General features: G+C 47.1%; 8 protein-coding genes across 8 annotated transcripts; 2 read left to right on the top strand and 6 right to left on the bottom strand.

Annotated features, from left to right (window-relative positions):
* Positions 1–156: 156 nt before the first annotated feature.
* TrAFT101_010637 (uncharacterized protein) lies at positions 157–1,126 on the top strand (the record flags this gene model as incomplete). The annotated part of the gene is made up of 4 exons (XM_024910345.2): positions 157–199; positions 255–795; positions 869–983; positions 1,055–1,126. The coding sequence occupies 4 exons, from the start codon at positions 157–159 to the stop codon at positions 1,124–1,126; spliced, it is 771 nt and encodes a 256-aa protein (XP_024755466.1).
* A 1,514-nt stretch (positions 1,127–2,640) lies between these two features.
* TrAFT101_012066 (uncharacterized protein) lies at positions 2,641–4,135 on the top strand. The gene has a single exon (XM_024901384.2). The coding sequence runs from the start codon at positions 3,368–3,370 to the stop codon at positions 4,118–4,120; it is 753 nt and encodes a 250-aa protein (XP_024755468.2). The 5' UTR covers positions 2,641–3,367; the 3' UTR covers positions 4,121–4,135.
* A 974-nt stretch (positions 4,136–5,109) lies between these two features.
* TrAFT101_010638 (uncharacterized protein) lies at positions 5,110–6,782 on the bottom strand (the record flags this gene model as incomplete). Its single annotated transcript, XM_024909026.2, has 5 exons — positions 5,110–5,748; positions 5,800–5,836; positions 5,963–6,190; positions 6,302–6,589; positions 6,676–6,782. 5 exons carry the CDS (start codon positions 6,780–6,782, stop codon positions 5,110–5,112), a joined length of 1,299 nt encoding a protein of 432 aa, XP_024755469.1.
* A 754-nt stretch (positions 6,783–7,536) lies between these two features.
* On the bottom strand, positions 7,537–8,577 carry TrAFT101_010639 (uncharacterized protein; the record flags this gene model as incomplete). Its single annotated transcript, XM_024901370.2, has 1 exon — positions 7,537–8,577. The coding sequence occupies one exon, from the start codon at positions 8,575–8,577 to the stop codon at positions 7,537–7,539; it is 1,041 nt and encodes a 346-aa protein (XP_024755470.2).
* Positions 8,578–11,550: 2,973 nt separating this feature from the next.
* On the bottom strand, positions 11,551–11,783 carry TrAFT101_010640 (uncharacterized protein; the record flags this gene model as incomplete). The annotated part of the gene is made up of 2 exons (XM_024904576.1): positions 11,551–11,694; positions 11,748–11,783. The coding sequence occupies 2 exons, from the start codon at positions 11,781–11,783 to the stop codon at positions 11,551–11,553; spliced, it is 180 nt and encodes a 59-aa protein (XP_024755471.1).
* A 687-nt stretch (positions 11,784–12,470) lies between these two features.
* On the bottom strand, positions 12,471–12,930 carry TrAFT101_010641 (uncharacterized protein; the record flags this gene model as incomplete). The annotated part of the gene is made up of 2 exons (XM_066129021.1): positions 12,471–12,676; positions 12,918–12,930. 2 exons carry the CDS (start codon positions 12,928–12,930, stop codon positions 12,471–12,473), a joined length of 219 nt encoding a protein of 72 aa, XP_065985151.1.
* Positions 12,931–13,929: 999 nt separating this feature from the next.
* Positions 13,930–14,745, bottom strand: TrAFT101_010642 (uncharacterized protein; the record flags this gene model as incomplete). Its single annotated transcript, XM_024904577.1, has 3 exons — positions 13,930–14,021; positions 14,410–14,485; positions 14,548–14,745. 3 exons carry the CDS (start codon positions 14,743–14,745, stop codon positions 13,930–13,932), a joined length of 366 nt encoding a protein of 121 aa, XP_024755472.1.
* A 4,356-nt stretch (positions 14,746–19,101) lies between these two features.
* TrAFT101_010643 (uncharacterized protein) lies at positions 19,102–19,422 on the bottom strand (the record flags this gene model as incomplete). The annotated part of the gene is made up of 1 exon (XM_024901361.1): positions 19,102–19,422. One exon carries the CDS (start codon positions 19,420–19,422, stop codon positions 19,102–19,104), a length of 321 nt encoding a protein of 106 aa, XP_024755473.1.
* Positions 19,423–24,704: the final 5,282 nt, after the last annotated feature.

Genomic DNA, 24,704 nt, shown 5'->3' on the forward strand with positions numbered 1-24,704 from the left:
CGACAGAGATGTTAGTTATTAGATATATAATTATAGGTTTGTTTTGGCAACTTCGCCATCATTTATCAAGATCATTCAAGGTAAAAATATACGTTCATAATAGAGAAGTTCTCAAACTCTCTACTCTTACAATATCTCAACCTAACGGAACTAACCATGTCTTCCAATACCAACATCCTCATAACAGGCGCTAATCGCGGTAAGAAAAAGGGTGTCTATCATATCACGTATATAGCCCATTCTAACTCCTCCAGGTATTGGCAGAGGGCTCGTCACTGCATACCTCGCAGTGCCTAATACTACAGTGGTAGCCACCGTCCGCGACCCTTCTCACTCCACGGCAAAGTCCCTTCAATCACTTTCAAAAGCTGCTGGGTCTAGGCTTGTTGTCATCAAAATCGATGTCTCATCTACAGAATCTATAGGCTGCGGCATAAAGTCGTTGGTATCGACTCATGATGTCCACACTCTTGATGTTGTTATTGCAAACGCTGGCATTGCTGGAATGTCGGCCTCCTTGTCCTTAACTCCGGTCTCAGAACTCCAAAGCTTTATCGATGTCAATGCGTACGGACAGCTTGAACTTTTCAAAGCTGTGGCTCCTCTCTTACGCTCCTCTCAAGTATATGACAAGGGAAAATTTGTTCTCATTTCAAGTGCAGGTGGTAGCCTCACTACAATGAATACCATCCTTCCGCTAGCAGGCTACGGAGCGAGCAAAGCTCTAGCAAACTTTCTGTTTAGGTGGCTAGCACTTGAGAATGAGAATGTGCTGATTTGGGCACAACATCCTGGGTAGGCATATCCTATCTATATATTGTTTTCCTATTTGCTCCGACATAGTTCTAATCTATTTGATGTTGGGCAGCATGGTGGCCTCAGACATGGGGCAAGCGGGATTTGATGCTGCCAAAGAAATTGGGATTGACCTCTCAGCGCACGCAATCTCGGTCGAAGAGAGCGCGCAAGCAATAAAGAAAATGGTGGGTGAAAAAATTTTGCGGGCGAGAGAACGACAAAATAAGTTGATGAGAACTGACGCAGTTCTTAATAGGTTGACCGCTCTACTGTTGAGAATACGCATGGAAAGTTCTTTGGACCAGACGGCTCAGAATTACCTTGGTAGACGGAGTATGTCACTATGACGGGAACTTGTAGATCTATTGTTGTACGGGTCTACGTGTGTATGAACAAATACGGTGTTCATGTTCAGTCTTGCTTTGTTTAGCCATAATTCAATACTATAGCTTTCTCATGCGAAGCCGTCGGCTTAGAGGTGTTAATTGATGATGCCAATTGCGATAGTGAAACAATGAGATGTATTCGATGGAAAGTTAGACCCTCCCTGATTATAAAATCACATATCGCAGTAGCGCAGTGGCAATATGCATATTGAAGTCTTCAATATTACTTAAAGTGTCATTATGATACCAAGGGTAGCTCATCAGCCTTATACGCGGGAGGCCAATACATTTAGCCTATGACGCCGCAGAGGTTGAGCTTTTGGAGACTATACTGTATGGCATGTACTCTACCCATCATCTTAGTTGTGCATATCGGCTAACACCCTTAAGCGATGGCCCAGAAATGGAGTTCTGGTGCCCTGTTGGCTTTGACAGTATTAGCCCTGATATGCCTGGGCGGCTGTCGAATTTCCCATATATCAAAGAGCAAATTCGTCTCTCTAGAATAGTAGAGAGCATGATGACGAACTTATTTTCTCCACGATCGAGCTTAGATGGAATTGTTCGTCGGTCATGCCTCGACAATTTGAACATTGAGTTCTGCGAGTGGAATGACTCGTTACCAGAAATAGCGAAGTGGAACAAGTGGACAACGGACGACAACGCTACTCTGCAGTACGTTTCCCCATTTCACATATCAGTTCAAGTTTGATGGATGATTTTGACCGACTAATCATCTCCTCTACTCTATGAATAGTCTTTATTTCCACAGCGCTCGAATTGCGCTCAACCATGACCAATGCGGCGCGTCAGCAAACGACCCAGTAGCGCACACATGCCGACAATATTGCATACCATCTTCCCAGGAAATCATATGTCTCGTACGGCATTACCGTAATACATACGGTCTGCGTCACGCACCGCTGACTCTAGTTTACGCTGTGGTTCGAGCGATTCGTTCAATTAAGTTGTTGGGCATTCCCGAAGAACATAAATATCTGTTGCAGGCGTTGTCTGAATGCTCTCCTGCGTGGGATTTGGCTGATCAAATACCCGCCGCGGAGATCGCCACGCGTTAATGTCAGATCCAAACGATCGTTCGTTCGTTATATTTCGTGGCTTAAATTTAATCTAATTTTTATTATTTAATATTAAATATTTTAATATATATATTATGTATTGTATACTCTAAAACGTAGTAAAATATATATTACAATAACACGCTATATTCAATATAGTATGATTCTAAAACAAGCGCTGTTAAAATCGTAGAGAGATAGCTTGACCTATAATATTCTCCGCAGCAACTCCGCGGTTCCTCCGCTCTATCTCTATCCTGATCTTGAAACATCGTTCGCTTTAAAAAGAGTAATTCGTACTTCTAGTCCGCTTTAAACTGATCATGATCGGAACCACTTGATCTAAAACCCGCGCATTACTGACTGGCCACTCATTTACTCATGAGGCAATCCTGGCTTCCGCAGTCGAACTCCGCCTACCTCCACGCCAACGGTTACAACTGAGGGCGTTTTCCCTATCCTTCGCGTCACTGCCCTCCACTATTAACCAGAAATCTCCGCCATGCGTCGACGTTCCAAGCAAAAGTCTTGCTTTGCATGCGTTGCATCGAAGCGAGGCTGCGACAAGGTGTTGCCTATCTGCTCGCGCTGTGAGGAGAGGGAACTCACCTGCGAGTACCCCCCGTACGCCATCGGCGGAGACAACAACTGCCGATATCAAACAAAGCCGCCCTCACTGACGATGACACTCAGACTGAGGAACATGTCATTACCACGCATCAACCTGCTGACGAGCATGGGGATACATTTCTTCATACAAGTTGCCATACCCCAACCATACAACTCCAGAATTCACAAAGCTGTTCAGCGTTTCCTGATGCAAATCTACTGCCGCATGCTTCATCCTTGCCAATTTTTCCTTCACGACTTGCCCTAAGCACCGATCTGTCTTCTACCAGCCGGCTTTTACCTCTATCTGACAGGCTTGAATGGTTTATTGTTCCCCCGGCTTGGACAGTCGCTTATCATTATGAACCTCCATCCAGCTATCCTCCTAGCGAAGTGCTATCAAATTTCACCCGGGGCATACAGTCATGGCTTAAACGTTTCCTCCACCAAGGTCATAACCCTTTCATCCATCGCCACCTCTATTCCAATACGACCATGCCACCATGTATACAAGATGCATTCTCGTCAATATCAATTCATCAAAATGAAACTGCAAGCAACGAGCACATCATTGACGACATATTTGCATCGCGTGTTAGTGACCTCGTCACGAAACAGCCAATTGAAGGGTCAGAGGCGTTTTTACTCCTATCAACGAGGGATCACGTAGCACGCACACAAGCTTTGTTAATTCACCTTCTATTAGCTCTCTTCTCGTCATCAATCCCTCGCCGAGCTAAAGCTGAATGCTTAATAGCCACGCTGCACCATTGGACAAATCAATTGTGGCAATCAGCAAGCCAAGATGCAGATTTTCATACTGTAGTTCAATCTATACCTCCGGTAAATGGTGTCGCATCCATTTTAATAGATGATCCAGTGCCAGATTTGTACCAAAGTTTCGTGCTATATGAGTCCACCCGTCGCACTTGGATATTAAGTAACTTTGCCACTGGCGTTTATCAAAGTCTCAGAGGTATTTGGACTACCAGTTGTACTGGGGATATACGTATAACTGCGCGAGCTGAGTTGTGGGATGCGAATTCACCGGCACGCTGGGCCGCTATCGCAAAATCCAAAGACCCTCTATTTGTCTACAGTTTACACGGTCTATCTTTACTCAAAGATAGTGTTGCTGCAGAGGAAGTGGATGAATTCATGAGGCATCTTTATACAATTATGTGGGGGATTGACAAGGTTGAGGACTGGATCGTACGAAGCGGAGATACAGTTTCGACGAAATATTAGGCCTCCACAGCCGAGTAGCCAATAGATATATAAAGTCTTTGTATATTACCCATTCTAGACTTGATTCGAAATTAGCCTTGTCATAGTTGCTCGCTTGTCAAAAGAAAAGGAAAGGAACAACAAGATTAATAATTCCGTAGGCAAGCCCGAATAAGCGTTGCAGGTACGTCGAGACTCGGCCGATAGATTCCTGTTCTAGTTAGAGGACTTGAGACTCATTACACTCATTCGGAATGCTATCTGATATTTAGCCACATGTTGTCTCTGGAGAGAACAGGTTGCCTGCTGCCTAGATTTAGCATCTGCATCTGCATCCTCTAGAAATATTCCAAATGGTCAAAGTCATCTCAAGCCTTGAAAGGAGCTGGGGCACTTGCAGATCCTTGTACTTTCGCAATCCTAACTGCTATGTTTTACTACCGAGCAAGCCGGACAAGCAAGGATATTGCATTTGCACCCAACCAGGATTATATTCCTTCATGAAGGAATCCATCCGCTACTCTACATATATATCTACTTTAGAGCTCGCGGCAACTTTAGAGTTGCTCCTTGATACTTTGTTTTATGCTAAAAGATACGTAGGCAAATAAAGGTAGAAAGAAAGATTTGGCATGCCACGATGCAATACTTAGTGTGAGACGCAGTAGGTCACTCTATTGACATTGGATCAGGTAATCCCCTTAGATTTTGGCCGAAAAGTATGGTAGATGAATTAATGGCTAGGCTAGGGGAACCAACAACGTGGTCGGTTGGGTATGATTGCGCTTCACGGCGCCAAAGCAGCCATTGCCTTGCTCAAATCATAAACATATGTTTGCTATCGCTAAGTAATTCCAAACAAACTGCATGAGACTTTGCTTGCTGTTGCAAACTCTTTGCAAATATTAATACAAAGGAGTGGGAAGAAGAGGAGGATGGAGAAGAAATTGAGGGGAAAAAATAGAAATAAGGAAAAGGAAAAAGCCAAACAGTGGCAACACGCTCGCTAATTATGCTCCAAGAAACGCCTTCTCTCGCCCAAGTTGCTGATACGCAGAAACGCTATTCAGGGGAAAAGACATAATCTCTTGATATGCATGAAAGCCATTACATCGCTGGCACAAAAACCCCGGGTCGTTTTTCAAAATGTTGCAGATTTGGAGGATTGCTCTCAAACGATACTTTGCGAATAAAGGAACGTCGATCCTCGGCAGTGCCGTTGTGAGCGTGACGACCACCGCATACATGTGCAGCAGGAAGACCAGCATATAGGGGTTCTTCTTGCTGAGAGACACGAAAGAAGCAGCTGGGCTTTTCACAAACCATGCCGTGAAGGGGTATACTAATCGGTACTGGTCTTCTGTGGTGATGTCGGAGCCGAGTCGTTCATGGACGAGACGCATCACGTCTCTGAGCTGTCGGAGGACGGCGGAAAGATCTCGATCGCCTTGGAAACAGAATGCTAATCCGTTGACCGAGTTGACGCCTTCCGCTAGCAACTTCTTGACAAGGGCGAAGCGGTGCTCTACGTCGCCAGTCTCGGGTGGCGTTGCCGCTGCCTGTTCTTCGTTGTCGAGGTAAGGAGGCTCATATGTGAATATCCGATGGAAGGCTGACCGCTTCAACCAAGGTCTCATTCGGTTCGCCACCTGCTCTATTGTGAGCGGCGTAGTAGACAGGACGATGCGCTCGAGGCTTACAGTGGAAATGTTTCCCGCAAGGGTCATTAAAGAACGCCTGTTGCAGCAGCTGTTAGCTCAACCGTGGTCCCAAATTTTTCAAAGACGTCTTCCGTTTGATTTCTTATGACCAAAAACACGGAAAACATTCGGCAAACACTCGGGAATAGTATATAATACTTACGAGTCCGACATGATGTATGAGCACCCTAGGGAGGCCGCCAAGATTGCATCAGAATTATCTTTGGAAAAACTCCCCATTGCCCGATACAGTCCATGGAGGGCTTGCTTCCGGTACTGGTGCGCGTCTAAGGAGGCCTCGTGTGACTTTGTAGTTACTGCAAGTCGCTGTGCTGATGTTGCAGCCAAGGTATGTGCGACGAAGTCGAATTGTGTTGCGAGTTGGAACAGCCTAATCGCCCAGCAAAAGTCAGTCTTAAATCTCCATTATTAATGCCTTTTTTTCCTTTCATGCCAAGCAGTAACGAAAATAGTATGATAGCTTCACACTGGCTGTACTTACACGCCCATCTCACCCCATAACAGGCAGATGTCGTTTGTGTTGCTGAGCTCGAGGATGTTGGAAACAAGAGCCATCTTGTATATGTACCGCAAGTCCTTCATATCCATATTATGCCAGCTCGGTGAAGGAGCTAAAGATATGAATGGTGGCTCCCCCGTTTCTTTCCATTCTGCGCACGCAGTTTCAATGTCTTCCGGCCACCAGAGAGATGGGGTCTCCTGCTCAGGCTCTTCCTCCGGAGGCTGATCCGGATATTTACACGGTATTTTTGAAGAGAGACATCTGTGGCTATGGGATTTGTTAGTGATTTCTCCTCGAGGCACGCATTTTCTTTCTCTTTAACGAGAAAAATCCAATTGTTGTTGATTACGAACCATGTTGGTCGAAATTCGTCACATTTGACATGCCGCTGCTTACAAGCCTGGCAGCCAGATTTTGATTTCGTGTGGCTTCTCCGAAGTACTGGCTTGACGGTCGTCATGATGCCAGCCGCTGGTGTTTTTTTCTCTTTTTGTTTTTTGTTGACAGCTAGACTTTCAAAATGGGTTCTCTCCTATTCATTAAGAACTAATATCCCAATGCTCTCTCTTGGTTCAAGATAGGGCAAATCGGCACTGTGGGGCGGCGTTGCCACAACTTTTCGGCGTTAGGTTGACTCGCAAGGAGAGACTTCCTCTCTTTCGTAAAACGTTCCGTACCTAGTGGAAGAAACTCCGCGGATCTATAATAGATCTAGGCCAGCTGTGTGGATAGGGCTCAGCACCTGGACCCCCCCTTGTGGCATGACAAATGATGGACCTTGGGCGAAAACAAAGTGCCGCTAGGCCTATTCTCTCGACAAGCTTTAGCGCAGGATTTCGTACTTCGTATTCTCAAGTGCTTGGAATAGCAATAGTAAAATAGAAAGGAAAGAAGAGCAGTCCACTGCCCTTTAACGAAACATAAGCGCGCGCAAGCATCGGCTGTTTACCGAACCTGGGGGGTGGCCAAGGCACTATACAAGTTAAGCATATGCATTTGAAGCTTACTTCCCGAAGCAGACAAAGAGCAACACATTGCGAGCTGTCGGGTTACTCCGTGCCAGGGAGGGTGTCTTGTCTATTGCTGCATCTAAGCACCTATTAAACGATATACTCTATCTCAAGAACGAAGAACGAAATAGAGGCAGCAGCCAATGGATGGTTAGTGCCACACGGCGCTCGCTCTCGGTGTCGGATGTTGGCGTTCATGACTTATTAATATGGGCGCTTCCCGAGAGCCGCCACCTCCAGGACCGCCTCCGCAAAGACCTGAGGCTTCTGAAGAGGAATGTTTTCGCCACAGTCTTGGACGATATGATGCACTCGCGGGCCTGCAAAGTGCTGCGCAGTTGACGAGCCATTCGTCGCGGGGAACACAGGAGCCTGGTCCGGGTCCAGTGTGACGGAGGGGACCTGGATGACGGGCAGCGAGTCTAGTTGGCCGGCCAAGTCTGCATAAGCTGGGTCGCCGGGTGCGTACAGTAAGCGGTTTCTGTAGAAGTTCGTCGCGATGTCGACATAGTCTGGGTTGCGAAACGCCGGAGCCGCCGCGTCGAGCTGAGCTTGAGTCCAGTTCCACTGCGGGCTGTTCTTGGACCACAGCGTCGCAGCCCATCCTCGCGCATCGCTGGCCAGCGCGCTGTATCCCTGCGGCGTCAGAAAGACGTAGAAGTACCATCGCGTGGCGAGAGACGCCGGCGGCGCTATCGCCCACGCCGCTCGACGGCTCTGGATCAGGTACGAATTCGCGGCCACCATGCCGGTGCAGCGATCCGGCCACAGGGCTGCGGCAACATTTGCGGCGACTGACCCCCAGTCGTAGCCCGCAAAGATGGCCTTGTCGATGCTCAGGGCATCCATCAGGTCAATGATATCCTTGCCAAGCGCGGCCTGTTCCGCACTGCGTGGGGTTGTAGGCGAGAGAAACGAGGTGGTGCCATAGCCACGCAGATACGGCACTATCAAGCGATAGCCCTTGGCGGCCAGCTTGGGCACAACATCCACATAGGTGTCGATCGAGTAAGGGAACCCGTGGATGAGGATGGCAACCGGTGCGGCTGAGTCGCTTGGCGCCGAATCATAGTACGCAATGGACAGTGTAGAAGTATTTGCATATCGGATGGGCGTTAGAGTAAGAACCGAGTCAGCGCTTCTAGTTGCCGAATCTAGAGCCATAGAAGAACAAGGCAAGCTAAGAAGAGCAAGAAATAAGATGCCTCGTATAGGACTAATGAGAAGAGACAAGGGGGACCGCATAGTTGCGAAGAGAAGAGGGCCCAACGCTGGATCGAGATTTAGGATTCGCCGATTATCCTCTCCCTCTGTATCGAGATGATCACCGAACTATTCTTGGCAACCAACTTGGATGAGTTGATATAAACCCTGCCAAGAGAGAGAAACTAAAAAGGTCTATATATACATTTTCTTCCTCCCTGTCTTACAGGAGAGCCATTACTAAATCAGAAATTGACAACCTACGCACGCAGAGCACGCCGACGCCCTTGTAGAGCGAGGCTTAGTGTCTGTGATGGCCATTCTTTGCGAGCAGCGTTGATTCCAAACCGTTAAGTATAACACGAAGCAATTCAGAACTATGCTTCACGGCCTATCCTCATACGCAGCGAAGTTGAGCTAATAGACTAGAATGATCTTCAACTTACAAGCAACGCCCCGCGGCATACCAGGGGTTTGGTTGACAGCGCTCTAAAAGGAGCTGGCCAAAAGATAACCTGGAAAATAAAATACACACATATAATCTGAAAATATAAACACTAATTTGCCACTTGAACCGTGGGTACCAGCAGCATTATGGTGTGCAAAGTTGAGAGCTGTGTGCTGATCGTTTGACAATTCTCTACAGTATATATCAGTAGCGGTCTTTGGCGGCGTGTGAGATTTTAGCGGCGGGCTCATTTGTGGAGAGGCAACGACAGCCGCCTAACTTCTCCATTCGGTCGGTTCGATGGGGCTCTGAGAGGCAGTTTCAAACACCGTAGGGCTGTGTGGCAGCCGTGGGCAGCTCCTAGCGACATGATGGCTTCTCTATTCGGAGATCCCTGTTCAACTCCGATGCCCCAGTCAGCCCAGTCTTGCAGCTTAAAAGCTTGTTGACGAACCCGCATCGGCTTTCCGAACAATTCCTCCAATCAGCTCGGACATCAAGCACGATGTACGAGCATAGGGCTAGCCGATCTACTCAGAACCTTGAATCTCTAATTCTTGCCTGATTAGTATTCAAAATGAATCCGGTGAATGCCTGGCGATGGGGCTAGCCTTGCGTTAGCAATAATTTCTACGATGCGTGCGAATGAGCAAAACGACAAACGACAAATGACCGGGGGGGGCAAGGATAAGCGGGAAACACCGAATGTCATACTTGCGTTGCATGAGGCTCTTATAGTATAACCTTGTGCGTCACTATCCTCCCTCCTAGTATACACTAGTCATGGCTAGTTTAATTTGAGACTCGCTATGACTCCTGTGCCATAAACTTCATTGATAGACAGAAATGAAGAGAAGCAGGGATCGGGCGCAGTCTGACAACTGGGACTTGTTAGCATCTCATCGCGCTAGACAGCATTGGGCACTTTTCGCGTTAGTGGGTAATCAAAAAAGCGAATATGTAATCAGAAAATACTAGTTATCATTGTATGTTATGCCTTTGATGAGCCTAGTATATACTATTACTATATGAAACCCTTCTTGTTGATGGAAAAATTTTCTACAGACAACGTCAGACATAGACATTGTCATAACATGGCTTGATTTTCTCCACGCAGCTGTCACCAGTAAGCCCAAGCCCCTTGAAAGCTTGTGACATTCAATCTCAGGATATAGCCGAGCCACGACTGGTGATTGGCAGGATCGTCTTAGAGCCGAGCCACAGCCGGTGATTGGCAGGATGGTTTCGTCGCCTTTCCAACTCAAGGATCGGAAAAGCGGCCGCTATAATCTCAAGAAACTGAGTTGACCCACGACTGGTAATATAATTGGCAGGATTGTCTCGTCGCCGTTGCAATACAAGGGGAGAAGCGGCCGCTAATCTCCAGAAACTAAGTTGACTGAGGTGTTGTTATCGCTTTATTAGAGTGGGACTCAATACTAATGCCAGATACAAAGAAGTTAAATGTAAAACCTGCCTAAATGGCACTATTACTAGGTACTATTACTAGGTACTTCTATTACTAGGTACAGGATCCATCGTGGATGCAGAGATGATTCCGTAGCTAGGCTCGCCAAGAAAGCCAGGCTACGTAGCTAGAGTAGTAGCTAGAATACTAGTAGTAGTAGTAGTAGTAGTTAATAGCGAATGGCGACGCTAGGGTCGAAGCCGTATCTTGACGGAATGAAGGATGTGTGCTAGCTGATGCGAGTTGTAAGCGAACGAAGCGAGAGAGCAGCCCAGTAGCCGAATTGATTAATGGGAGAGTGTTATCCGGGTTGTCAGAGAGTTTGTACGTGTCAATGTCTGGCTCTGCCATGTGAGCACCAGGATTAATTAATTATTTGAAACTTGTATACGGCTGGAGCTGTAGATGGTGACATTATTATGAGATGCATAACTGGCCCAACCTCGGTTCGGTTGGAGGGCACACCACTATACAGAATCGAGCACGTGTCATTATCAGGAGACGGCTCGACAAAACCGGTGTATACAGGCATGGAATATGGCCACTCGTCTTCGTGTGGCGTAATTTGAGCCTGGAAGGTAGCTGACTGTCCGGCTTCGTGAGCCCAAGACGACTAAGAGACCTTAGCCGAGGCGTTATTTTCTAAGGGGTAGATGCTTCCATTCCTTGGTATATCCAAGCCACCAGTCAGATAATCATGATAGGCTCCATTTAAAGTCACCAGGATATGTTCTATCTGATATGTCCTCTTATGTACACTCGGAATGATTTATGATGGCGATCTTCGGGGTGCCGGCGAAACATAGTCGCACAGGTCGATCGCTGACGGAGGAAATAAAAGTTACAGTATGAATAGCAGCATAAGCGTCGACTAGGCCACCGCCCTATCGACATGTGGATGCAATGAGAATCAGGCCACACTCACTTAGTGGCGCAGCAGTGACCATCAGTCTTGTGTACAGCTCTGCAACGCTAAGTTGTGGTGATGAAAGGGGCTGCCATTGAAGTGCTAGATGGACGAGCATATCCACTCCCCTCCAGGGGCCATGTGGGTAAGATGTTTATTTCTAGAGCAGAAATCTTGGGCACAAGTGTCATATCAACTGATGAGATCATAGCTGTAGAAGGCGTCGGCGTCCACTGTTCCCCCGAGCTTGTTCAGCACGTCCTTGGCATTATTGCCATCAAATGCCGGATAGTAAGAGGTTTGATCAGCAGGAAGCTCGACGAATATGTTGATATTCTGCGAATTTTCATGGTTCAAACACAATATTTGCCGAATTCAAGCTTGCTTACGTTCAACTGCTCATCGTCTGCAAGATAGACCTTCATTGTCTTTTACGCCAATCGCTACGGCTTCGCCCCAGTTATTGAATAAATATGTGCACGATTCAGTCACTGAAACCAGCAAGGTGGTGCTGCTCCAATAATTTATGCCTCGATACGTAGCTAGCTGCAAAGCGACCCATACAGACGCGTCGCAGCCATTTGAGATGGTGGGATTGGGCGGCACTCCCAGCCCTGCTCCGAGGGTATAGATTTGCTGGCGGCCCAGGATGGTGCAAGAAACGTTGGTTTGTAGCCAAAGGCATTTTGCTGATCGTCGTGAATGGTATACAGCCACGCCACTATTCGCCAACTGGGTGATGATGTCGTTATTACCCGTTGTCTAATTCTCATCCGTTACCTCCTGCTAGAGTCATGGGCATCATGTCTGTACCATCTTGTGTGGCTCTCAGCATCACTGCTATGATAATATCAGAGTGGCGCCGCCAGTGTACCCAAAGACACAGTAAGCAGCAATAGTTGCTTCGAGATCTTCCATTTCAAGAATTCCTGAATAATGTTACTTAGTTTCAAACCCAATCTAGCGTGCGGTCGAAACGAGTCAGGCTCACACTCTCCAACTGTGTGAGCCCCATGTTCACCGCCAACACATGTAGCCAGGGGTTCAGAATCTAGCACAGAAGAGTCGAGGCTGTTATAGTCATCCCCCGCAAAGTCGTATTCCAGAGCGAACTATTGTTCTGGACCGAGTTCCCCACCTAGCAAAGGGTGGTTACAGTCGACGCCGGAATCGATGATTGCAGCCTGCACTCCTTTGCCCTTGATTCCTTTGTTACGAAGTTTGTCCACGCCTGCCATCATCAGCGGCTCGTTGAACTTCTTGTTATCTCGGTAATTTGGCAAGATATCCTGTTTCTTTCTCGACAATAGCAGGCCATCTGATGTTGATTAGGGGCTAGGCGAGGCACTACCGTGACGCTGAAAGCATTCTTCACGCCAGCCGTCTTCCTCAGAGTTGCAGGGTTGACATCTTGACCAAAGGCAACCGAGACGGCAAAAAGGGAAGAAAAAAAAGAAAAAAAAGAAAAAGAAAAAAAAGAAAAAGAAAAAAAAGAAAAAGAAAAAAAAGAAAAAGAAAAAAAAGAAAAAGAAAAAAAAAAAAAAAAAGGGTTTTTATACTAGTGGTAGACATGGTAACTAGTTTTGCTGCCCGGAGCTGTCTTTGCAAACTTTTTTCTAAAGGCTGTAGACCAGAACAAAGCCTCAATTGCAGTTCATGAAGGAATGTGTTGAGGACCAGAGTGATATTTGGCTTGAAGCGGGCAGCCTCTGTGTTACTGATGTACTGGACGATGCTGACATTCTGCCAATAAGGGCTAAGAAGTAAGAAGAGTAGGGCATAGTTGAACTTTATGGCTCAACTGTAAATAAAGAGAGCCGAATATTGAGGGGATATAGTCCTGCTTTGAATATCACGAGAGTATACATGCTGTCGTTTATACATGTCTTCTAACGAGTGCAAAACAGCATGCTCATTGTCCGATCTGGGTTGCCCGGTCCTTCTACCCGTAACCGTCCGATGTGTTTCTCTTCAAAAATTACCCTAAATAGGTCTATTGCTATCAAGTGCAAAGCCACATTCGCTATTCGATGGCTGACGCATGGTATATACTATGGACTTCTACTACGACTTTGCATCTTCACGCACAGGGAGACAAGACTCTTTGTCCCCAAAAACTAGTCCTCGCCGATTGATAATGGCTGCGCTAATTAAATTGAAGAGCCTTGTGGTTACCAAAGAACCTCTACCATCAGGTCAGGCAGTCAGTCAACTTGTCATGAAAATTCTTTTTAAGAATTGTTATCCACGCTCCAATTTTTTTATTCAGCACCCCAAGAGTAGCTAAAGTCGTGAATTACAATAACATGTATTTTAATCTTTTACTGCCTCTTCTGCCTTTATTATTTTAAATACTATTATATATCTCATAACAATATGTATGAGTAGACTGACCTGTTTATTAAGTTATGGCTGGGGTCCTGGATAATAAACTGGGGTGTTGAATAATGATTCCCTTCTTTTCTTCTTATTAAACACTAATACGTACGGGAACAGCGAGGACAGTTACTATTTATACCCGTTTGGCAAGTAAATGCCCAAGCAGAGCAGCTAATGTAAATAGTACTCTTCTTACGATTCAAAGTATTTTCCAATCAATCTAATGTCATCGGCCAATGTAGGCGGGTTATCCAGCGCTGGAAAGTATCCGGCAAACTCAATTGCTACATATAGCTGTCAGCAATATGTTCAAAAACAGCCAATGGTATCATTTCTCCCCCTAGAGGTGTCGTAACTCACAATTATAATACACCAAGTTGCCGACAGTCGCCGCTAGCTTCTGCGGGTAGAATAACATATTCCATTGGAAATTGCTATAAAAAAGAGGCTGGTTGCTTCGGACTCTCCGGTAGGTGTACAAGAAGTCCTTTTCTGTAGGGTTCTAGGCATAGATGAAAGGGGCAGAGTGAAAAGTTTGGGTGAGGTAGTAGAGAGATAGGCGCCTGAGGATCTCCTTGTTAGTAACAAGTGAAGGTCCAGTTCCTCGTCGCGGATCATATCCTTTGCACTGTCAGTATAGTTGGTTTTATGCAAAGTTGTGCCTAAACCCACAAATGACGAACTTTTCAATGATCCAATATAGTTGTCCAACTGGGTTGTCGTATAGAGTGAGACCCACGGTATTTACCTGCAACCGCAATGATGTTAGTAAACCATTAACACTAGCGAAGGACACGGGATAGAGAGTACACTTGTAGGCTGTTCCATGTAATAGCCGCCGCCCGAATTATCACAGTCCATTGCCCTCTGCTTCTGTGTACCCTCAGCTGTAGTGGGCGTGATTCCTTGGGCCGATGGCTGCTCGTGAGTTTGAGAGAAGAACGGCAAAAAGTTGAAATATGCAGCCTTGACAATAGCGTTGAACTGATCATACATATAAAATACCATGATACTGCGAGCTCGCTGTCGGCAGAGTTATCCTCTCAATTAGATCAAGCATGTGCGGCACCCCCAAAGAAAGATTCACGGTGCAAGGCTTAACAGCAGGAGTGCTTGCTGCACTTTTTTTTTTTTTAAAGCAGCCTGATTTAGGTACCGATAATAGGAATAGCTTTTATTTTCGAGAATCTTCAACGTGATGGACATAATGGAGCGTTGGCAAGTCCCTTATGCCGCTGACACTTCTATCCTGAAACAGATCTCATTGAACCGAGACTTACGTGCCTTTTTACCATTCATTTCAGCATAAAGCTTGAAAACGGTATTATTCCATTTGTCGGACCGTCTTGTTACAGAGGGAGGGATTATCCAATTTGAGAACTATGATTATTGCCTGTTCTGCACACTTTATCATAGTTGGACCCCATGTCATGCATAACTTAGTAACATTGCTGAATAAACTTGCCTTTCACAGTGTTTGAGCATTTTCAGGGCATTGATAGAAAGTTGGAATAGAAATTAATAAGTTATTGAACTGATTAACTAAATAAATACCGCTGGCCCCGTTGGCCCTCCCATTGGGCGAGCTGCGGCACGCATGGCCGCCTCCTCTTTTTCAGTATTGTAGTAAAAAGCTTGAATAAGTATTCGGAATCAAATAATGCAGTCGAGATCATATGTATAAAGGAACTTGATATTCCTTCTCTTCGTTCACTGGATAGAGTTGACCGTGAGGCCATCGCAGTTGGTCAGTTTCAACCCACAGCCTACATCAAGACACAAAGACAGGCTTCAGCGGCGCTTAGACTACTAGCGGTATATTCTTCTCGATATCAGGCAATAAGTTTTAGCTATATCAGAGATTTAACCCATGTAGGGGAAATGAAACGCTTACCAATGCTTTCAAAGCACAAGGTATTTGGTCTAATTCTATATTAGAAGCTGTGAACCGGTAAGGCGAAGTCCTCGATAACACATAATAAACAGAATAAGAACGAATTGCAAGGTAACTGCCTTATTTATCACAACAAAAGTGCCTCTATGTCTTCGCATTTCTACGTGTTTGCTGGCATCTCTTGCTAGGTCCATCTTTTCCATCAACGTTGAATCCTTTTGCGGCTTGACCTGTCACACTTGGTATTTTGACTTAGCTAGCCTACGCGCTACATCCGAACCAAGCCGGATCGTCCGTCAATACATGTATCTGCTATTGCTGCGCATTAGCGCATCTGCCTAATAATGCGCTCGTATTCAAGTTGTAAGCAACCGTTTTGTAAGGATAGCCGGATGGAAGCCTGGCGCCCGGCTAAGTTCACTTTGCAAATGCGTAGGGTAAATGAAAAATAGTAACTAATATGTAAGTTCATAAAATGTATCTACTCAAAGGTTTAACGGGATCGCATAATACACATAACCTTTCTCGTTGCTGTCTGCTGCACGAGACTCAGGTCCATCAATACAACAGAAGAACGGAAGCAAGGACAAAGAAGGAAACTGACACCAAAGATATCTTCAATGCAGAAAATATGTCTTTTAGCGAGTATAAACTTTTATAGCAAATGCAAATGTTATGTCTATTTTGTTATGGTAACGTTCATGGGTATTTAGTTAGTTGTGCCACTAGCAGCATAGATTAAAGGCATCAAGTCTCATTCTCAGAGACGATAAATTCTCAGATTTCTCTAATTCATGAATATATTTGAGGCTGCTATCAATACTAAGATCACGCGAGTGATCTACTGCTAGATCCCCAGTCTGGTATAATCAGATAGTCTCACCTAACCGGCCCACCGTTTCTATTTGAAAACGGTAGACATCAGCCGTTCGCCTCAGTACAGCAACCAGCTTCGCCTCTTCAGCACTATACTTGATGTCCTGTCATATAAACTATTCGAAAAGTAAATCCGTCACACACCAATCAACCAATCAAAAAGCCCATGTTGACCGATATTTACCACTTCTTGCGGCGCCCGCAAACGGCATGCCCCTTCACCGCCATCAGAGCGCAGCTACGAATTAGGACTCACGCTTTCATGGTAAATCCCACCCTTGCTCCCTCTGCCAACACAGCAGCGCATGAAAAGGGCAGACCAAAGAAGAAATAGAAGGGAAACGGAACACAGGTAAGCCACATGCTGCTCTTCTTGGGCTGCAACGCAGCCTCTACAGGGCGTAAGCTCGTGGAAGCCTGCATGGAACAACGCAGAAGCAGCTAAAGGAATGCCCCGAACCTGCTTCCGGAAGAAGTTCCGCGAAGGGACCCCTTATTGCTGGCGGGTGCTACTCCGTACATGCACACATGCATACACAACAGCTTGCCTACAGTACATCAGATACGCAGTACTCACAGCAAGGCTCCCCCATATTCCTAGTAACAGCAGCAATGGTATTCGTACCCCATAGCATCGTGCAGTATCAAAGGCTACGGCGATAAAAAGAGGGTCTGAGGCATAATATGGGGTTGCGACACGTGTTGGCCCACGGCAGATGCGTCCCAAGTGCCGAATAATAGAACTCGGGGTTGCCGTGAGTAGACACAGGCACCAGCAGCAACAACAATAGCAGCCATATTGACGGCTGGCGCTATTATTAGAAACACTCAATACGAAGGGCGAGAATAAACATAACAATGACAGAAGACAAAGCAAACTTAACTCTTCCCTCTCTCTCTCTCTTACCAGGAGAAACGCTTATCCAGACGCACCAGACTCTCGTAAAGCACACAAAGCCACATCCCCTATTCAAGCATCCAAGAGCATACACGTCCTCAGCCAATTTGCCCACATACTGTACGCCCACTCACACCATTAAAATTTTTTCGTTCTTCTCTTCATTCTTTTACCCACAACCTAAACGTCTTAACGTCAATCACTTCAACGGGCCTTTTTCAAAAGCAGTAAATGGATACACAACCCCCCAGAAAAAAAAAGCCACAGAAAAAGTTTTTCTTTCTTCAGTCCCCCTTTTCCTGCGTGGTCTGGTCTTGCCCAGCTCTTCCCCACACACACACTCACAACTCCAGTTAGTCAAGTGTCAGCTAGCTGAGGATCCGGCCTCTTGGATCGCCGAACCCTTTTACCGAGGACTCATTCTTTGTTATTATTTGCCTCCCGGCATCGCGGTACGCGTTTGACAAGAGGGTGTGGTGGGATAGGCAGCTGAAAAAAAAAGGAGAGAAAATAACGTCTTCATGGACAAAACGGAATGTAAATGCGATACGAGCTGAAAGCTGAACGCATAGTATTTAGTTGCGTGCCGTCCAGCAGCAGTAGCCAGCGTCCACCAACCGTAGGATCTTGCATCGCAATCTCCCGTGTTATTAGTTGTTAGTCCATCTCTCAACCGTCAGGACAGGAGGAACAACAGAAACCCCCAACGGTCGCATTGACGCTCCTTTTTTCGGACCAACTTCCAACAGAAACGGTCCGCGGTCTTCGCTTCCGAAAAAAGGGCATTGCACAAAGGACCTCGGGAAACGCAACTAACAGCGGCGCGTGGCGTAACAAGTTGTGTGGCCGCCGCACGGCACGCGAATCACAGAAAATTACGCTATAGAGGCAGACCCTTACTCGCGTTGAGCTTGTTTACCGCTTTCCACTTATCATGCACATGCCACGATGATTATGAGTCAAATTCATTGGTAGTTTTTGAAGATTTGTGTGTATTGTTATGGTATTCCTGCCATTCAGTTTGTATGTAAAGAGACTGCTAAGAAATCCCTTCTGCCAACATCCAACCATCCCCTATTCGACTGTGTCCCATGCATCAATAACTCATATCAGCTCATTGCATTATACCCCTCGTAAAAAAAATGTGTAATAATGTTCTACATATAATTCCGTAATCTGAAAACCAAAAAAAAAAAAAAAGGCAAAATCCCTTTGGGTATAAAAATAGATCCATTTGGACCACACCGAGTCAGCCAAAGAAATTGCCCAACCATGTAATAAATGCCGGGGCGCCAAAAAAGAGAGACAAGAGAGAGCCCAGAGTCATGAATAGAGGTAAACCCCCGCTATTCCCGATGCTGCCAGTGATGATTCGATGATGGTAAAATGATAAAAAACGCCGTGTGTAACCCGATGATGATGAATGATTTCTTTTCTCTTTCCCGCATTCTAAAGTGGTGATGCGCTGTAGCTGGAGTATGGATATTTGAAGCAAGTCGGACGAGTCGTAATATGGATGGAGAGGCGTTGCATAAAAGTTGTCGAGTAGATGTGTATGGTGTTGTAAGTGAAAAGAGTAGACTGCAGGGTTACGGATTGCAGCCCAGGAGGATGTAAAAGCGCAGGATGAAGTCGTCATCAAGAGCGCAGATCATCCCTGCACAGTAGCGAATGGTATTGTGTCGGTTGATCCCATTCACTTGCGGTGAGACTTCTTCAGAGTCTTCTTATCGTGGTGGTGCCGCCTCGTTCGCTCTCGTCCTCGGTGCTCCTCCTCCTCCTCGGGGCTCTGGTTGCCATCCTCGCTGCCACTGCTGCTTCCAGCGCTGCTGCTGAGGCGCGAGCGGTCCTCCTCGTACCAGGCGCTCAGGGACTTGCCGCCAAACATGAGATCCTCGTCCTCGATGATGATGGGCTGGATCCATGTGTGGGTGTTGAGGTCAATCTCGTGGGCGGAGGGGTCCATGGCTTGTAGGTTGGGGATGATGTAATATGAATCTGATGGCATTGGAGACATGTTGGAGTGTGAAGCGGCCAGCGCAGTTGATTTGTAAGATATTGTTGTGTTGATTGTTTTATTTGTTTAATATCCTTGTGTGTTGATTGTTTTATTTGTTTAATATCCTTGTGTGTTGTTTAAGGATTAAGGTATTCGGATCGTGAAGCGATGATAAGAGTATGCTTCTTCAGTGGAGTAGTAGTAGTAGTAGTAGTAGTCGGTTCAGGTATTATATGAGGTGGCGGTTAGGCGCGTGTTGTTTGTATTGCGGATCCTGATCCGGTATTATATTTTGTATTCGAGTGGTGATGGATAATTATATTCAATGTTGTTGTGTTGATGTGAAATAAGTTTGTTGATATGGAGAAGAGGAAAGCAAGATATTAGGCTCCATCCGGGGGAGTAGGGAGCAATATATCAAGTCTGAGATGGCCGAGGAGCGGCCCCAGCGCTCGAGTCAGAGCCGGGAGAAAAACTAGCAAAACGTGCGTCCCACCAAAGAGCCTCGCCTCCCTCCCTTGTCTAGTCTAGTCTCGGGCCCCATCAGCGCAACTTGCGGAGGGAGGGTGGCGTGTCTCAATAGTGTGAATTAGGAAAACCAGGACTGGGGGTGGGTTTGGCCGGGACCAGCCGGAAAGGGGTTAAAACAGGAAATCATGATGATGTTTCGAACATGTCAGGATGACCCGCGAATGCGCCGGGCCTCTGTACTGATAGGCAGGTTCCTTTTACTTCTGCCTACTCTGGTGGCATTGGCAAAGGATGAGATTACAGTGACAGTACGAGCACGACACCGGTGGCGGTGCTGGGCTCTTCTTTCTGGCACTGGGCTGCGGGAGGGGTGCGCCCAGCTATCCAAGAGTCCGGACACGCGGGCTGCTCAAACGAGGCAGCTGAAGGTAACACATTTTGACGGCATCTTGACAGCGGTGGCAGCAGCAAGACGTCGACTCGTAGGTCACCAGAAAAAAGGGGGTAGCCAAGACGGACAAAAAGGGGGGTGTGAAGCCAGCAACGACAAGACGGCAGAGCTTGGGTTCTTTTGTCGTCTCCGACTTTTTCACTTACAGAGCGTAAACGGCGGGTGCCTTTTGCTTTTTTTCCCCTTCCTATTGACAACTCCCAACGCTTCTTTTGCAGCCCGACCAAGCCATCTCCAGGCTCCGTTTAATCTATTTGGGTAGCATCGAGCTGTCTGCTGCTTTGCCACGCGGCACGCCGACGCGCGCTTTTGCAGGGCACACGATGCGCTGGTTCCCGCCTGCGCAAGACGTCCTCTGGCTGTCTCAGCCCGCAGGGATTCATTTCCCGTTTAGAGTCGGATCCTATAATTCAGCTTGTGAGCCTCGCTGCGGGGGACACGTATTCAGATATGGCACTGTATGAGATGAGGCGTGTTGGTACAGTATGCAACGGAGCCCTGCATTGCCCCAGACAATTCAAGGGGGACACGGACAGCCTTGGCCCTGCACCGCCAGTTTATCGAAAAGGCTCAATTTCCTTTCATGTCGCCATCAGCAGGGGGGGGTGGTTGTGTTGTCAAAACGGCGGTATAGGCTTGACTCTTTTTCTTGATTTGACTTCAGGGCAAAAGAGCGGTATCCCATGCAATGATTGACAGCGATGGAGCCAGATCCTACGGCTGTTCCGTTGCTGCAGCCTTCAATAGTACTTGTACGGCACAGTATTGGTTGGGGGTGGCTCAAATCCCTCGTTCCCTCTCAGCTCCTCGGTCTGAGCCACACAGTCAAGCAGCACACTGTAAGATGCTTCTTTTACGCTTTTAACCCACAAAACCACAGCATAGTAAAACGAAAGGGCAAATCAAAAACGGTCTGTCACCAGCCCAATCGGCCTCGACATGTGCCATTCAGCCCCATCACGCCGAATAGGCACAAGGACGCGGCCACCCTCCATCATGGCGCGTCCAAAGCTACTCCAAGCAGCTTAAAGGCGCTCTCTACTGTTCATCCTTCTGCCCTACGAGTTATGGAGCTTGTACCCGAGCGTTTCAAGCCACCCCCGGCAAGAGAATACGGTTCCCAAAACAGGCCTCGCCGTTTCCGCTAATGCCGCACATACTGTGGGCAAAGCAACCTTGATGCAAAGCAAAGGCCCCAGTCTCCGCTAGGCCGGGGGGTATTGTGACTTATCCGGGCATCTGGGCGGGCCGCCATATGGAGAAGAGACACATTCACTCACACGCACATGTATCCGAATATGCGACTCCTTTTCTTTTTCTTCCTTTCTTTTTCCCCGACCGGCTATCTCTAGTTTAGCCATTGCATGTAAGGGATAGGAGGAAGTAAGGAAAAGAAAAGAAGACGGGAAAAGGGCCGGTAGGGAAAGCTGCAGCGTGATACCAAGTCCTAGACTGCATGTAGACGGCCTATTTGTTTGCCTTGCCAATCAAGTGCGACCATCAGTCAAGCGTAGGCATCAACAAGAGGCAAATGCAGGTAAAATTAAAGCACAAAATAAAAAGAAAAAGAGAGTTATAACTAGACCCCCAGATCGACAAGCGGTCCAGACGTCAGAGGAGCGGTCGGTCTCCAAAGTGCATGAAATTGAGCATCACCCCGTCAAGAATGTGACTTGTCTCCATCAGCACAGCCAACCTTTTTTTTTTTTCCTTCCTTTCTTTTTTCCCCTTTGACCGGGACACATGAATTACCGCCAGTCACATGCATATTTCTTTTCTTCTTCTCGTTCCGAGAAACTGTAATTTGTCGGAGTCTCATCGCTGGTATTCGGCGGTTGATTCCGAGCCATGGCCGAATGCTTGTCAACAGGCGTGTTAGTCCTCTGCAACCGCAATGCTTGTGACTGCAAATTTCGGCACCCAAAAGAACGAAACGAAAGATGCAGCAGCTTACTGGGCATCGCTCTGTACTTTCATCTGATCCCACTTTGGCAGGTCATCAAATAAAGTGTCCCGTTGTTCAATGCTACAGAATGTTTGCTGAATCAGGCAATATCAAGCGCGCAAGGCACGATGAGATGAGCCAACAACCAACCCCTCCAGCCAATCATCCGCTGCGTAACTCATGATGCCTGCAACTGGTCTTTTATTGCCCGTCGATAGCTTGCATCAAACCACAATTTTCTCTCTTGTAGTAATATCTACTTCGTATCAAGACTCGCTATTATCCACAAAACAGCCATCTCATCACCGCCGTATCGTATTCTCTCCGCTCAAATCACACCACAAACAAAGACATGCTGAGCCTCATCAAAATGAACATACTTTCCCAACCGCATACAAAAAATACGGGCGCTCTCCATCGTATCACAGTGCTTCCGTATCCAATCACTGCATCGGCCTTTCCACATACACACCACCTCTTCGGAAGCGACCAGTCACCGACCAGTCACCTCCAACGCTCCAACTAGCCCAAGAGCAGCAACTCTTGTAGACCATAGCATCTCGGCACCGAGAGCCCTACCTTATCAGCCGCCCGCATGCATGCACGGCCGATCGGCTCGCATCAGGCAGAGAAAGTTTTCAGGGTTCAAGGCCTCCCCAACAAGTTGACAAGCAGCCCGAAGTACCCCGCGAATCGACCAATGTAAGTGGATGCCGCATACCTGTAACCTTCTAGGTATATGTGTGGCGGGATGCATCATCTATCATCTCCAGCCATACTTGTAGACTACAGCATACCTGCAGGTTAAACTAGTATTAGGCAGCACAAGACATATAAAGACTCACTGGGCGAAAAAGACTCTTACGCGCAGCCCATAATATGCACGGCCGATGGCTTTTGCCTAAACGACGGGGCCAGCTGTATCGATCTGATTGAAAGATGCTTGCATGGCCGGTGAATCACTCGCATCATCTGCCTAAGCCCCCTTGAGCCCATCCTATCGAATCTCCGGGACGGAGATGCAGGAGGGGCGTGTGTACAGTATAGGCGGGAATCGGGTTGATGGGATGGACCACAAAAGCCGCAGAGCGAATAGTAGTAATGATAATAATAATAATAATAATAATACCAAACATATGGTCCGTCGAAATGCAACGATTCCATTGCCAAGTCATACGCACCTACGCTGCACTCCATCTCTCTTTTTCCGTACTGTATTCGCTTTTGAAGAATCTGACTCATATTGCGTGCGACTCACCTCGCGCCCTGCCTTGGCAAGTCAAAAGATGATTCGAAATATCCCGCTTGCCGTATAGCCTGCATTGGTAGTGTATAGCCTCCCATATAGACTACATAACATAGCATGCGCCAACCGCTAACATGTGGCTTACTGCTCTGCACACACACAGCATTTCTCGTCGATCGTCCTTCTTGTTCGGGGCCCCGTGGCCGTGCTCATGTTGCACATGTCAGCATCCATTACCGGCCGATCGCCGACCCCAAGGGCAACGAAAGAATGGCGCAGGGCGCAAATCACGGCATTTGAATAAACCAAGATGACGGCGGAATTGGTTGATGGATTATAATTGATAGCGACACCGCCAGTCTAAGATGGGATGGATGCACAAATGCAAGTCTGTAGCACAACCAATATCATCAACGTCAGGTGTCGATAATAGCAGTAACGGGATTGCTCCATTCGGCATACCGTTTCTACCCCGGATTTTGCTGCATCTGTTACCAGCACTGTACAGTAGCATCATCTACAGAGTCCACCTATCAAGCTATGTACTTGTATGGCCTTCTCTAGATGCTAATCAGTCGCCAGTACGGAGTACACTATTCGGCGATTCATGAGCCGTCAGCCCTCTCAGCGGCATCCACCCAATAATTCGCCGTTAGCTGGATTGTCCGGATCCTCTCTCGGCGCAATAGCTCGTGAATTTTGCCATTCTCCTCCTCCTTTGTCGGCGGTTAGCCACTTAGCCGCCCACTTGGGGGGGCATATCCAGCCGAATCGTATCCAGCCCGTTAAGTTAACAACAAGCGCCCATCTATCATTCGGCGCTTTCATTACTCGCGCAAGCTCTTGAGCTCGTGCTATTTTATTTTTATTCACTACTCGTACTAGCATCTACCCTGCTGGCCTTGGCATATCCTCTCGCCGTCTCCATAGATTGGCGGGGTTGAGCCCGCTTCAACCCCGCATATGCTCCGTCGAGACCACTTACACTGACGACGAAGATGGTCTTTGCTGGCAAAAAAACCTGATATCGCCCCTTGGCATGATCCTGCACTTCTTCATTCAGAAGGTAAGCCGCACAAGCGAGAGGCAGTGGCGAGAGGAGTAAGCGGAGAGTGAGAGAAAAAAAAGAATGAGCCCGGGCGTGTTATACAAGCCTCCATGTCCATGCCCATGTCCATGCCTATCAT

Source organism: Trichoderma asperellum, chromosome 6, assembly GCF_020647865.1.
Source record: "Trichoderma asperellum chromosome 6, complete sequence".
Lineage (NCBI taxonomy): Eukaryota > Fungi > Ascomycota > Sordariomycetes > Hypocreales > Hypocreaceae > Trichoderma > Trichoderma asperellum.